Raw genomic sequence first — 16180 nt, 5'->3', positions numbered from 1 at the left:
TCTGAATTTAGAGTTGTTTATTATTTCTATAAAAAAAAACCACTGTAAAATATTGATAAAGATTGCATTGTCAACATAAAAAATCTTTAGAGAATTGAAAATCAAAGCCACAGTAAGACATCATCTTATACATGTTAGGATGGTATGGAGAAATGGAGTATTTTCTGCCCTATCAATTCACAACGATGTCACAGTGAGGAACTAAGGATGTGAGTAATCAAATTGCAGGATGCTGGCCCCAGATAGCTGAGATGCATATGAAAGGAATGATATCAATAAGCTCAGACTTAGAAAATGATTTCAATATGAAAATGATTTCAGTAAGCCCATACATAGAATTTCAGTAAGAAAATGATTTCACTAAGCCCATACATAGAAAAGCGCTAAATTTCTTGAGATAATCTGGTTTTCCTTAATTAACAATAATCTTTTGATGTTCAGACTACCTGCCCCTTGCTGCAAACTTCTATATAAGCAGACTCCTCCCCCTGACTTCTTGGAACAGCTGTCTCAGGGTTACTAGAGATGCTGTTTCCCGAGCTTGAAGTCCTAAAAAATTCCCACCAAATAAAACATAACTCTCACCTTCTAGGTTGTGACTACTTTTTTAAGTTGGCAATGGCTATTATCCAAAAACCAAAAGACAGTGTTGACGAGGATGTGGAAAAAAATGGAATTGAATTGAAAAGTAAGTATAAATATAGACTAGATTTCAAAGACTTCACATTAAAAAATGTAAAATATTTTAAATATATTTGGAATAAATAAAATATATTTTGAAGTCAATTTCACTTTTTAAATGTTTAACTACGAAAAAATTAAAAATTATATACATGGTTTGTGTTATATTTCTGCTGGAACATACTGTTTAATACCAAGAGTGTTTTTACTGAAGTCAGGTTTGGCACAGTAAGTCTGCCAATGTTTGAATCCCCAAAACTTGCTAAGAACATACCAATATGTTCGATTTTTTCATCAATGACCTCACAGTGGTATGGCCACCGTGTTGGGCTCAGCGGACCAGAAGACGAGACACCATATAAATCTCGTGGTTTACGAAGACGTGGCACCCATCTCCCTAGCTGATATTCCAATAGTATCTGTGTAGTCCGGGGGAAAAATGGGTCACTAATAGAGTCAGCTGAAAAAGGATTCAAACACAATCATGAGTGATAAGAAGGATAAACCCCAATTCCTACAATTATTTTACAGTCTTTTTTCTAATAACATTAATTTATGAATACTTGTGGATATTGTTATAAAATGTTATATATCATGGCATTTAAAAAATAAAAGATTAATGAAATTTTAAAATAATTTTCACAATAGCTAGAAAATATCTGTTGACCTTATATACAAATTTATGCTAAATTCTCACTGCTACTCCAAAAATACTTGTTTCTTACAATTTTTCTAGCAAACTGTCTATGGTTAAGCCTTCTTAAACTTAATCACACTGAAGTGAAGTGAAGTGAAGTCGCTCAGTCGTGTCTAACTCTTTGCAACCCCGTGGACTGCAGCCCACCGGCTCCTCTGTCCATGGGATTTTCCAGGCAAGAATACTGGAGTGGGTTGCCATTTCCTTCTCCAGGGGATCTTCCCGACCCGGGAATCAAACCCAGGTCTCCTGCATTGCGGGCAGGCGCAGGCAGATGCTTTAACCTCTGAGCCACCAGGTGCATTAAAAGACACACACTGACCTTAATTCCTGACCACCTACTAGAACTATATTCTCAGAGTTTGCAAGTGAACTCTGAGATACAACTTCTCAATTCTCATTTCAGGGTCACTATGTGATATAACCCCAGGAACACATTTGCATAAAGTACAATGAGGTTGTTCCAAGTAGTTAATGCAGTGGCCATCTTTTTACGGGATAATTATGGACCATCAATGTGATGTTGATAATCATCCCTCTTTAAGCTCTGTTCCCTTGTTTTTTTAATGATGCTACACTTCCTAGTTTTCTTCTGTTTTCCATATACTTGGTTCTCCATTTTGTCTCACTGACTCCTTTGCTCTTTCACCTCTGAAATGTGGGTTTTTAGATTTAATTTTTGGCTATTTTTTGTACGATAGCAGATATACCAATGGCAACCCACTCCAGTATTCTTGCCTGGAGAATCCTGTGGACAGAAGAGCCTAATGGGCTGCCATCTATGGGGTCACACAGAGTCGGACACGACTGAAGCAACTTAGCAACAGCAGCAGCAGATATACCAATTGGACTAGGAGTCAGACAAACTGAGTTCTATTCTACCGCTCTGTTTTTATATGATTTTGGTTGGCCAATGCAGCCTCTTTGAACATAAATCTTACTATATGCAAATAAGGGATAATAATACCTTCCCTTGCTACTTCTCAAGACTTTTACTTGGATCCATTTATCCAACAGTTATTAATCATCTAGCATTCCATTGTGTGAATAGACAACATTTTGTCTAATTTACAGTATGACTCAAAAATGACAAGGTAGCTATTTATGACTTAGAAAATAAAATTAGATTTGTACCTCTCACTATTTTGTAAATTCATATAGAAATTAAATATAAAAATTCAAACAAATTTCCTTTGACTTAGAGGAAATTTAGAAGATGATATTCATGATCTTGGCATAGAGAAGGTCTTTGTAGCTTTTAAACAGGTATAAAGATAAAGAGCCATAAATAAGTAACAATAAATTTAACATCAAAATAATTCTAAGTAACAGAAACAATGTAAACAAAGTTAACAAAGAATCATTATGAATGGGCAATTCATAATAAGGTAGAATATAAATACTCAAGCATAGGAAACAATTCTCAATTTCTGTAGCAATCAAGAAAATGTTAGCTAAAATAGTGAGTTACCGTCTTTCTTCCAACAGATAGGCAAAATTTTAAAGAGAAAAATGTAGGGGAAGAAGTCTGCAAAATAGTACTATAAATTTTCTATGAGTATGGGTATAGGTGTGTATATAAATAAAAAGAAAAAGGTCTAGAAGGGTACCTACCAAACTGAGAACAGTGGTTATCTCAAAAAGGAAGATCTGTTTTAGGATGGTGGTGAAAATGATCAAATAGAGAGAAAAACCTTATCTTCAATTTCAGAATATCTCTGATATGTGAATATTTAGAAGAAATATTTTAATGTATATTTGAAAGTACTCTAAAACAGTATAAAAATTTAAAAAATCAAGTATACATCAAGATGGTCATATACATGTACATTTGCAAATGAATGACTTTATTATAGAAACTCTTCATACAGGCATACTTCATTTTACATAAGGATGTATTTCTAAAACATAATGTTTAGGAAAATTAAAATTTGAATCATATTGTAGTTGCATTTAAAGGACTAATTATTTAGAGAAACATCAAGGTGGCCTTTCCTGGCATTCCAGTGGTTAAGACTATGCTCCCAATGCAGAGGGCATGGTTTGGATCCCTGGTCAGGGAACTAAGATCCTGCATGTCACCACACAGCATGGCCAAAAAAAAAAGGCAATGTCAAGGTAAATTCTTATGTTAGGTGAAGTCCTCTATAATGATCACTTTCATTTAGTTTATATAAAAATCAAACAAACCTTAAAAGTTTGAACTTCAGGGGAAGATCAAGATGACAAAGTAGGACCATGAGGTGCTCACCCCTCCCAACAAATACATTTAAGAAAACCTCCATGTGGCACAATTCTCAGAGAAAACTAACTGGAAACTGGCAGAAGGTCTCTGATACAACTAAAGCAGCAAGAAAGACCTTCATGTAACCTGGTAAGACAGATAAAAAGCACACCAAGTCAGGTAGGACTTGTGCCTCTGAGAGGGATCTGTAAGGAAGAGAATGTTGCTTGGGCAGACCCTTACCCTGGGAAGGGAGCAGACAGACTCACAATCAGGGCATCCCCATCCTGGGTCCTGCACAAGGAGACAAGCCCCCTTGCCTGCTGGGAAATCCACTGAGACAGAGAAAAGGGCTGGAGGAACCTAGACTCTTCCTGTGAGGGGTGCACATGAGTTGGTTGACTGGGTGGAGCTGGCAGCTCTGCCTTGCACTGGCAGCCACTGCCTTACTGCACTTCCCAAACCAAAGGGGTGAGCACCCTGTCCCCACTCACTCCATACCACAACCTGGCATCAGATAAGGGCAAAGATTTCGTCTAACTACACAGAATCAGACCAGAGTGCCTGGGTGTGATGCAGGCAGAGCTGTGAAGACCACTGTTAGTGTGTACACACCAGGCAGTGCCACAATGTGTGAAGCAGCTAAGTGCTAAACCTTGGGTACACAGGCCGTGGTCAAGAATATGCCACAGCTTGTTTCCCAGTGACTGCGCTTGGGCTCTGTCCACCCCACTGCAGCTCAGTGCCAGACGCAGGGCAGACAGGTCCAGGGAGAAGTGTGCCAGAGAGGCAGCCCAGGTCACAAGGTAGCAGCCCAGCCACCTCAATTCCTGCAGCCACAATGTCCACGTCCCCAGCCCTAGTCTACTCCACACCACAGCCCTGTACTGTATCTGGGACAAACACAATGGACAAAGGGATATGACTTTGAGCTGCTTCTGAGAGGAACTGTGATACTTACCCAAGTGATGCACAGGTGCACTGTGACCACAGGAACACACTTGCTTCAGCAATCACCTCCTCTGGGAAGGGGCAAACACTCAAAGGTAATGGAGCCTTTTCCGACCCAACCCTCAGCACGTCTACTCCAAAAACTGGGGAGCAGACAGAACCCAACTAGGCAATGACGACCACAAAGAAAGAGGAACCCTAGCCTACATGGAGCACAGCCTCTAGACGCTACGAAACCAATCACACCTCTTCACTTATCAAGGGGTCAAGTGACCAAGCTGCAAGTTCAAAAAGGAAGTTATAAAAATGCTAAAGAAATGATGCTATACAAAGAAAATCCTAAAGATGCTACCAGAAAAGTACTAGAGCTCAATGAATTTGGTAAAGTTGCAGTATACAAAATTAACACACAGAAATATCTTGTGGAAATTCCTACACACTAACAATGACAGATCAGAAAGAGAAATTAATGAAACAATTCCATTACCATCACATCAAAAATAATAACCTACCAAAGGAGACAAAAGACCTGTACTCTGAAAATTATTAATATTAGACACTTATGAAAGAAATAGAAGACGACACAAATAGATGCAAAGATATATGATGTTTTTGGATCAGAAGGATCAATATTGTCAAAATGACTATACTACTACCCAAGGCAATCTACAGATCCAGTGCAATCCCTATCAAATTACCAATGGAGTTTTTCACAGAACTAGAAAAAAACTTTTTTCAGTTTGTATGGAAACACCAAAGACCCCAAACAGCCAAAGAAATCCTGAGAAAGAAAAATGGAGGTAGAGTAATCAAGCTCCCTGCCTTCAGACTATACTACAAATCAGTATGGTACTGGCACAAAACGCTGATGCTGGGAAAGACTGAAGGCAATATAAGAAGGGGACAACAGAGGCTGCAATGGTTAGATAGTATCACTGACTCAGTGGACATGAAACATAAGCAAACTCCAGGAGATAGTGGAGGACAGAGGAGCCTGGCATGCTATAGTCTATGAGGTCACAAAGCTTCAGACACGACTTAGCAACTGAACAACTGGCACAAAAATAAACATGTACATCAATGGAAAAAGACAGAAAACCCAGAAATAAGCCCCTACCCTTATGGTCAATTAATCTATGACAAAGGAGGCAAGAATATACAATAGAGAAAAGACAATCTCTTCAGTAAGTTGTGCTGGGAAAACCAGACAGCTACGTGTAAAAGAATGAAATTAGAAAGTTCTCTAACACCATATACAAAAATAAATTCAAAATGGATCTTCCTGACCCAGGGATCGAACCTGGGTCTCCTGCAATACAGTCAAGATTCTTTATGGTCTGGGCTGCCAAGGAAGCCCATAATTTATGTGATTATATGCTAAAGAGAGATGTTAGAATTACAGAAACTCCCTGCACTGATTTTTGCTTACTCGTCTAAGACAGCAGGGGTGAGCTGCTTCTTTATTCTGTAGTAAAAATGGGACTGTTTTCATTTCTTGACTCTTCTGTAAATCTCTGTCAGTTTTTGGATCATAGGAAACTATGTTCAGGCCTCTGAGATTGGGCCCACCCCAACCCAAGGAGCAGGCTTGGTGGGCTGCAGAGGGCATGATGGAGGTGTTCACTTCCTTTTCCTGTGCCCTAATCACTCAGACATGGCTTTGGCTTAAGCTTCGAGCCTTTATTCTACACCACAAACAATCCCCCATAAATTAAAACACATCACTCTCTTTGTGGACAGTGTCTCTTGAGTCTGGGCCAGTCTTCCCCAGGAGGTGGAGGGATATCCACACTTCTAGGGGTATCCTGAGGTTTCTATCAGAAAGGTCTGCTCAGCATCTTGCATTCTGGCAATCTAGCCTCAGTTCAGGTGATCAGTCGTGTCCGACTCTTTGCGACGCCATGGATTGCAGCACGCCAGGCTTCCCTGTCCTTCACCAACTCACGAAGCTTGCTCAAACTCATGCCCATTGAGTCGGTGATTCCATCCAACCACCTCATCCTCTGTCATACCCTTCTCCTCCAGCCTTCAATCTTTCCCAGCATCAGTCTTTTTCCAGTGAGTCAGCTCTTCACATCAGGTGGCCAAAGTATTGGAGCTTCAACTTCAGCATCAGTCCTTCCAATGAATATTTAGGACTGATTTCCTTTAGGATTGACTGGTTGGATCTCCTTGCAGTCCAAGGGACTCTCAAGAGTCTTCTACAACACCACAGTTCAACAGCATCAGTTCTTTGGCACTCAGCTTTCTTTACAGTCCAACACTCACATCCATACATGACTACTGGAAAAACCATAGCTTTGGACTAGATGGACCTTTTTGGCAAAGTAATGTCTCTGCTTTTGAATATGCTGTCTAGGTTGGTCATAACTTTCCTTCCAAGGAGCAAGTGTCATTTATGGTGGCTACAGTCACCATCTGCAGTGATTTTGGAGCCCAAAAAAATAAGTCAGCCACTGTTTCCCCATCTATTTCCCATGAAGTGATGGGACCAGATGCCATGATCTTCATTTTCTGAATGTTGAGTTTTAAGCCAACTTTTTCACTCTCATCTTTCACTTTCATCAAGAGGCTTTTTAGTTCTTCCTCACTTTCTGCCATAAGTGTGGTACCATCTGCATATCTAAGGTTATTGATATTTCTCCTGGTAATCTTGATTCCATCTTGTGTTTCATCCAGCCCAGCATTTCGCATGATATACTCCACATATAAGTTAAATAAGCAGGGTGACAATATATAGCCTTGAAGTACTCCTTTCCTGATTTGGAACCAGTCTGTTGTTCAATGTCCAGTTCTAACTGATGCTTCTTGACCTGCATACAGGTTCCTCAGGAGGCAGGTCAGGTGGTCTGGTATTTCCATCTCTTGAAGATTCTTTCCATAGTTTGTCGTGATCCACACAGTCAAACGCTTTGGTGTAGTCAATAAAGCAGAAGTAGATGTTTTTCTGGAACTCTCTTGCTTTTTCAATGATCCAGTGGATGTTGGCAATTTGATCTCTGGTTCCTCGGCCTTTTCTAAATCCAGCTTGAACATCTGGAAGTTCATGGTTCACATACTTTTGGAGCCTCACTTGGAGAATTTTAAGCATTACTTTGCTAGCGTGTGCTGCTGCTGCTGCTGCTACTAAGTCATTTCAGTCGTGTCTGACTCTGTGCGACCCCATAGACGACAGCCTACCAGGCTCCCCCGTCCCTGGGATTCTCCAGGCAAGAACACTGGAGTGGGTTCCCATTTCCTTCTCCAATGCATGAAAGTGAAAAGTGAAAGTGAAATTGCTCAGTCGTGTCTGACTGTTCACGACCCCATGGACTGCTAGTGTGTGAGATAAGTGCAATTGTGCGGTAGTTTGAACATTCTTTGGCATTGCCTTTCTTTGGGATTGGAATGAAAACTGACCTTTTCCAGTCCTGTGGCCACTGCTGAATTTTCCAAATTTGCTGGCATATTGAGTGGAGCACTTTTACAGCATCATCTTTTAGGATTTGAAATAGCTCAATTGGAATTCTATCACCTCTACTAGCTTTGTTTGTGGTGATGCTTCCTAAGGCCCATTTGACTTCATATTCCAGGATGTCTGGCTTTAGGTGAGTGATCACACCATCATGGTTATCTGGGTCATGAAGATCTTTTTTCTATAGTTCTTCTGTGTATTTCTACCAGCTGTTCTTAATATCTTCTGCCTCTGTTAGGTCTATACCATTTCTGTCCTTTACTGTGACCATCTTTGCATGAAATGTTCCCTTGGTATCACTAATTTTCTTGAAGAGATAAAAAACTAAAAATGGAACCACCATATGATCAAGCATCCCTTCACGGATCACAGCCTTGTCCTGAAGAAGGAGCTTGAATAACCCAAAGAAGCTATGAGCCATGCAGTGCAGGGCCGCCCAATACAGATGGGTCATAGCAGAGAGTTCTGACAAAACGTGATCCACTAGAGGACAGAATGACAAACCACTCCATCCAATATTCTTGCCCGGAGAAACCCACGGACAGTATGAAAAGGCAAAAAGATACGACATTGGAAGGTGAGCCTGTCAGGTTCAGAGGTGTCCAATATACTACTGGGGAAGAGCCGAGGGCAATTACTAATAGCTCCAGAAAGAATGAAGCAGCAGGCCAAAGCAGAAACAACTGAAAGTAAAGTCCTATGCTGTAAAGAACAATATTGCATAGGAATCTGGAACATTAGGTCCACAAATCAAGGTAAATTGAACATGGTGAAGAAGGAGATGGCAAGAGTGAACATCAGCATCTTAGGAATCAGTAAACTAAAATGAATGGGAATGAGCAAACTTAATTCAGGTGACCATTATGTCTACTACTGTGGGCAAGAATCCCTTAGAAAAAATGGAGAGATAAGGTGGCCTTAAATGAACACTGCAAGAAAGTAGAGGAAAACAACAGAATGGGAAAGACTTAGAGAGCTCTTCAAGAAAACTGAAGATATCAAGGGAACATTTCATGCAAGGACAGCACAATAAATGACAGAAATAGCAAGGACCTAACAGCAGCAGAAGGTATTAAGAAGAGGTGGCAAGAATACACAGAAGAACTATACAAAAAAATGTCTTAATGACCCAGATAACCATGATGGTGTGGTCACTCACTCACCTAGAGCCAGACATCCTGGAATGTGAAGTCTAGTGGGCCTTAGGAAGCAGTGCCATGAACAAAGCTAGTGGAGATGATGGAATTCCAACTAAGCTATTTAAAATCCTAAAAGATGATGCTGTTAAAGAGCTTCATTCACTATGTCAGCATTTTTAGAAAACTCAGCAGTGGCCAAAGGGCTGGAAAAGCTCAGTTTTCATTTCAATTCCAAAGAAGGACAGTACCAAAGAATGTTCAAACTACTGCACAATTAGTGCTCATTTCACATGCTAGGAAGATTATGCTCAAAATCCTTCAAGCTAGGCTTCAGCAGTACACGAACTGAGAACTTCCAGATGTACAAGCTGGGTTTCGAAGAGGCAGAGGAACCAGAGATCAAACTGCCAACATTCACTGGATCATAAAGAAAGCAAGGGATTTCCAGAAAAACATCTACTTCATTGATTACACTAAAGCCATTGACTGTGTAGATAACAATAAACTGGAAAATTCTTAAAGAGATGGGGATACCAAATCACCTTACTTGTCTCCTGAGAAATCTGTATGAGGGTCAAGAAGCAACAGTTAGAATCTTACATGGAATGACTGATTGGTTCAAAATTGGGAAAGGAGTATGATAAGGCTGTATATTATCACCCTGTTTATTTAACTTATATGTGCCAGTGGTACAGAACCTGCCTGCCAGTGCAGGAGACTGTAAGAGATGTGAGTTTCATCCCTGGGTCAGGAAGATCTTCTGGAGAAGAGCATGGCAACCCATTCCAGCATTCTTGCGTGAATCCCATGGACAGAGGAACCTGGTGGACTACAGTCCACAGGGTTGCAAAGAGTTAGACATGACTCAAGTGACTTAGCACACATGATTTAGCACGCACACATGCAGAGTACATCATGCAAAACACCAGGTTGGATGAATCACAAGCTGGAATCAAGAATGACAGAAGAAATATTAACAACCTCAGATATGCAGATGATACTACTCTAATGGCAGAAAATGCAGAGGAACTAAAGAGCCTCTTGATAAGGGTGAAAGAGGAGAGTGAAAAAGCTGGCTTAAAACTCAACATTCAGAAAATTAAGATCATGGCATCCAGTCCCATCACTTCATGGCAAATTGAAGGGGAAAAGTGGAAACAGTGACAGATTTTATTTTCTTGGGCTCCAAGATCACTCCGGATAGTGACTACAGCCATGAAATTAAAAGACTTGCTCCTTGGAAGGAAAGCTATGACAAACCTAGACAGCGTATTAAAAAGCAAAGACATCACTTTGCCCTCAAAGATCCATCTAGTCAAAGCTATGGTTTTTCCAGTAGTCAATATGGATATGAGAGTTGGACCATAAAGAAAGCTGAGCATCAAAGAACTGATGCTTTTAAATTGTATTAGAGAAGAGTTTTGAGAATCCATTCAACTGCAAGGAGATCAAGCCAGTCAATCCTAAAGGAAATCAACCCTGAATATTCATTGGAAGGACTGAAGCTGAAGCACCAATACTTTGGCTACCTGATGCAGAGTCAACCCATTGGAAAAGACTTTGATGCTGGGAAAGACTGAATGCAAAAGGAGAAGTGGGTGGCAGAGGATGACATGGTTAGACAGCATCATCAACTCAATGGACATGAATGTGAGCAAACCCTGGGAGGTAGTGAAGGACAAGGAAGCCTGGCGGGCTTTAGTCCATGGGGTCGCAAAGAGTTGGACTTAGTAACTGAACTTAGTTACTGAACAACAACATCATGATCTGGCAATCCCACTCCTGGGCATATATGCAGAGAAGACCATAATTTGAAAAGATAATGCACCCCAATGTTCATTTCAGTACTATTTACAATAGCCAAGACATGACAGCAAACTAAATGTCCATCGACAGAGGAATGGATAAGATGTGGTACATATATACAATGGAATATCACTCAGCTATAAAAAAGAACAAAATAATGTCATTTGTAGCAACATGGATGGACCTAGATATTATTATACTAAGTGAAGTAAGTCAGACAAAGACAAATATCTTATGTATCACCAATATATGGAATCTAATTTTTAAAAATGATACAAACAAACTTATTCATGAAACAGAAATAGACTGATAAGATTTTGAAAACAAACATGGTAATCACAGGGGAAATGTTGTGGGGGAGGGATAAATAAGAAACTTGCGGTTACATATAGACTGCACCATGTATAAGATAGATAACCAGCAAGGACCTACTGTATAACACAAGGAATTCTACTCAATATTGTGTAATAAACTTTATGAGAAAAGGATCTGAAAAAGAAATGAATATATGTATATGTATTACTGAATCACTTTGTTGCACACCTGATACTAACACAACACTGTAAATCAATTCCAATAAAATTTTATTCCAATAAAATTTTCCAATAAAATATTCCAATAAAATTTTAAAACAAACAAAAAGAACCCCAAACAATCTAGTCAAAAAATGAACAGAAGACTTAAATAGATATTTTTCCAAAGAAGACACAGAGATGGCCAACAGACACAGGAAAAGAGGCTCACCACTGCTAATATTAGGGAAATGTAAATCAAAAGAACAGTGAGGTTATCACCTAACACAGGTCAGAATGACTATCAAAAAGTCTGCAAAGAATAAAGCTGGAGAGGGTGTGGAGAAAAGGGAACACTTATACACTGTTGGTAGGAATGTAAATTGGTGCAGCCACTATGGCAAAACAGTATGGAAGTTTCTTAAAAAGCTAAAAATAGAACTGCCATATGATCCAGCAATCCCATTCCTGGGATTTATATCCAGAAATAACTAAAACTCTAATTAAAAAAGAGACATGTATCCCAATGTTCATAGCAGCACTATTTATAATAGCCTAGACTTGGAAGCTACCCAAGTCCCCATCAATAGATGACTGATTTAAGATGTATTGTATATAGACACATACATATCATAAACTATTACTCAGCCATAAAAATGCATGGGATATGGCCATTTGCAACAATATGGACCTCAAAAATACATGGATGGACCTTGAGAACATTATACCTGTATGTATGTAAGCCCAAGTTCCTTATTTATCCCTCCCCCACATTTCTCCTGTGGTAAACATGTTTGTTTTCAAAAATCTATCAGTCTATTTCTGTTTTGTAAATAAGTTCATTTGTATCATTTTAAAAAATACCTGTGAAGTAAGTTAGACAGAGGAAGACAAACTTCAATATAGATTATATGTGGAATCTAAAAAACAATACAAACAGATTTATAGACACAGAAAACAAATTTATGGTTATTGCAGGGGAAAGGAAGGGGGAGGGATAAATTAGGAGTATGGGATTAACAACCCACTATACATAAAATAGATAAAAACAAGGCTTTACTGAATAACACAGCCAATTACATTATCTTCTAATAATCTATAATGGAAAATAATGTGAAAAACTATATATATTATATATATAACTGAGTCACTTTTCTGTATACCTGAAACAGAATATTGTAAATCTCCTATACTGCAATTAAAAAAAAAGTTCAAAATACTCTTATTAAAAATACATCTCTCCTTACCAATAACAGAATAATAATTCTTGTGTTATTTACTTTTTTTCTAGCTTTCTCTCATTTTTCATCTACTTAAGGTCTTCTCAGAAAGAGAAGGGAGAATATATGAATAATTTCAAACCTGTTAAAAGTGCACACTGATGGATGTCTTCATTTACAAACTTCATAAAGGTATCCTCATCCTAAAACAAGAGAATTTAAAAATATTTCTATTTTAAAAACATCTTTCCAATCCAGAAATATTTTACCTCTTAATGCTTAGAACTGAGCGTGTCATTAATCTTTAAAAAATGAAAAAGTATTATTATCAGCTGTTGGTCTCAAATCACCCAACACTGAATATCCTAAAACAGTTTTCATCTTTTATTTCTCTTCTTCCACAGGCAAGGCCATATTAATGATTGTAGAGAAGAAATAGTTTAAAGATTCTTGATAAGCCTGGCAAAACAATTCAAATTCAATATAAAATTAACCGGAAAATGGAAGAAAGACAAGAAACCCAGAAAGCCGCGGACTTAATGGATTATACCTCATTTGCAGAGTTTATTTTGGGACCTTAACTTACATAGCTGATTTATACTTTACTAAAATGTGAAGGGAATTTCTTAGAAATATGTGCTGGAACCAGAAGAAATATCTTTACTGCTAAACTATTTTGTTTAGAAACTACTGTTTCTCCCCTTCCTGCTTTCTTCCTCTATGTACTTTTGCTACATCACTGCCACATGAAACCTATTATGGTGCCACACAGCAGGTTTAGAAATAGGAGGTCCTACTATTAAGATAACTCAGAGAAATCTTACCCAAAATACTTTCTCAAAAAACCCCCAATATAGATTCTCTTTTTACACAGGGCATACTGCACACAGTAACAGCTTTGCTTTCAATCAATTTATTTCCCAACTTCAGTGACAAGTGATTTAAGTATCCAATTGATTGTTAGTCAATTGAATTTATAACATTTTTACTGGGAATTTGTATTTTATAACAAGTTTTAAGTAGGATAAAGTTGAGAAAAACATACTGATTCATCTTCATCACTGATTGTTCTGTCTGAATAGTCTTCCTTTTCTGAATCTTCTGACATCTCTTCCAATATCTGGCTCGAAATTTCTTTTATTATGTAGGTTGGCTATAAAACAATTTGTAAGGAACCTGTTTGGCAGTTTTCTTTTTAAGCACACATTAAGTGTTTACCCCCAAATATATTCAATTAATAGTGACAAAAGGTTTCTCTATAAAGTAAATTAGGACACAGCTAATTAAACCCTTAATTTCAAAGATTTAAATACATTTTCTATTTTTATTACAGACAAAAATCACAAAAGAAAAAACAAGTAAATAATTTAATTGAAAAAGGAATTTTCAGGGTACAAAGCCAAATCATTTACATCCTCTATTTACAATTAAATACCATACAGCGATAGAAAGTTCAGAATGAGCCTAAGGCATTAAAAAAAAATCATGAATCAAAGAAAATTTACAATTACTGATTCAGGCATTGAGTTTCAACAATATAGTTATTTTTTTCTGCGTAATTTTTCAAATGAAAATAGGCTTTTATTCTCTGTATTTTGGTTGATATTCTGTAGATACTGTCTGTTCTAAATATTCGGTTGTAAGTCTTACTGGAATTTCAATCGTTATCAGAAGGCTGTACTGACAACGACCATTAATCCTCCCTATGCGAGTATTCTCTTAAATGGCAAAGACAATGAAATAATAGAAATCGCTTGTCAAGAGTCTACTATTTTTGAAAGACTAAAGGAATTTACTAGTTTTGAAACTACTGGTTTACGCTCTTTTCTACAAAAAGGGTTTTAGAGCGTGGACTACATAAAGACGCTCTTTTCAACAAAGTGTTTAGAGCGTGGACTACATAAAGCCCAAGCTCCATAGCGGAAAAACTACGAATACAACAGAGGAGTCTGTCTTATGGATGATACCTTCAGTAGTAAGAGACTAAAGGTTCCGTTTGGGGACCACAACTCCAATTTTGGAAAACTAAAATGGCCTCACTGACTCGATGGACGTGAGTCTGCGTGAACTCCGGGAGTTGCTGATGTAAAGGGAGGCCTGGCGCGCTGCGATTCATGGGGGTCGCAGAGAGGCGGACACGACCGAGCGACTGAACTGCACTGACACTGGTATAAATCTTGGTTCTGTCTTTTTACGTGAAAATAGGAGGCGCACCAACCTGCTGCTGCTGCTGCTGCTGAGTCGCTTCAGTCGTGTCCGACTCTGTGCGACCCCAGAGACGGCAGCCGACCAGGCTCCTCCGTCCCTGGGATTCCCCAGGCAAGAACACTCGAGTGGGTTGCCATTTCCTCCTCCATAAATCTTGGTTCTGTCTTTTTACGTGAAAATATGAGGCGCACCAACCTGCTGCAGGGTAAAACCTGAGCGGCAGGGACGCCACAGACACAGGCGGATCTAAGTGGCGCTCCCTCCGCGCGCGTCTTCTACCTCAGAAGCGACACAGCCGGCACCGCCCCGCCCAGTCGTGCGGGGGCCTTCCGCGGGCAGGAACTTCCTCGGCTGGAAGGACAGGGAAGCCACAATTCCTGGGCGGCCCAAGTGTTCCTCCCACACTCACTTCGCGACCCAGCAGTGGGGGGAAGGGCACATTTTCTCGGGCGCTATCTTTCCCCTTAGGGACTGTCCCCCTCGGCACTTCCCTGTCCCGTCGCGGCCACCTCCCCCTCGCCCCGAGTCTCCCGGCCAGGTCAGTCGTCCGGCGGCCCGGCAAGCCGCCTCTTCCGTGCCGGGAGCCGCAGCGCTGCCCCAGACGCCAACAGCTCCGACACTGGATAAAACGCTACTGCTGTTGAGCAGCCCCCGTCACGCCCGTCACCTCGCGGCGCGCCGCACTCGTTACCAGGGCAACGGGGTCACCCTCGCGAGACCTCGGGCAGACCTAGCTACACTGCATTTCAGCTGAAGTAAAGAAGCACAGGCTGGAATCAAGATTGCCGGGAGAAGTATCAATAACCTCAGATATGCGCATGACACCATCCTTATGGCAGAAAGTGACGAGGAACTAAAAAGCCTCTTGATGAAAGTGAAAGTGGAGAGTGAAAAAGTTGGCTTAAAGCTCAACATTCAGAAAACGAAGATCATGGCATCTGGTCCCATCACTTCATGGGAAATAGATGGGGAAACAGTGGAAACAGTGTCAGACTTTATTTGTTTATGCTCCAAAATCACTGCAGATGGTGATTGCAGCCATGAAATTAAAAGACGCTTACTCCTTGGAAGAGAAGTTATGACCAACTTAGATAGTATATTCAAAAGCAGAGACATTACTTTGCCGACTAAGGTCTGTCTAGTCAAGGCTATGGTTTTTCCTGTGGTCATGTATGGATGTGAGAGTTGGACTGTGAAGAAAGCTGAGTGCCGAAGAATTGATGACTTTGAACTGTGGTGTTGGAGAAGCCTCTTGAGAGTCCCTTGGACTGCAAGGAGATCCAACCAG

The 16180-nt window shown here is 39.8% G+C and overlaps 1 protein-coding gene across 1 annotated transcript in view; it reads right to left on the bottom strand.

The window, feature by feature from the left end:
* The window catches only part of AGBL3 (AGBL carboxypeptidase 3), a 105734-nt gene extending 90299 nt beyond the window's left edge, over positions 1-15435 (bottom strand). Inside the window, exons 1-4 of the mRNA XM_040260925.1 lie at positions 15088-15435; positions 13730-13837; positions 12827-12887; positions 956-1141 (exon numbers count right to left, since the gene is read on the bottom strand). Of these exons, the coding sequence (XP_040116859.1) occupies positions 956-1141; positions 12827-12887; positions 13730-13792 (310 nt within the window). The 5' untranslated portion in view covers positions 13793-13837; positions 15088-15435. The remainder of the gene's footprint in view (positions 1-955; positions 1142-12826; positions 12888-13729; positions 13838-15087) is intronic.
* Between the last annotated feature and the right edge of the window lie 745 nt (positions 15436-16180).

Source organism: Oryx dammah, unplaced genomic scaffold (assembly GCF_014754425.2).
Source record: "Oryx dammah isolate SB20612 unplaced genomic scaffold, SCBI_Odam_1.1 HiC_scaffold_18, whole genome shotgun sequence".
Lineage (NCBI taxonomy): Eukaryota > Metazoa > Chordata > Mammalia > Artiodactyla > Bovidae > Oryx > Oryx dammah.
This window is presented reverse-complemented; position numbering and strand designations above follow the sequence as displayed.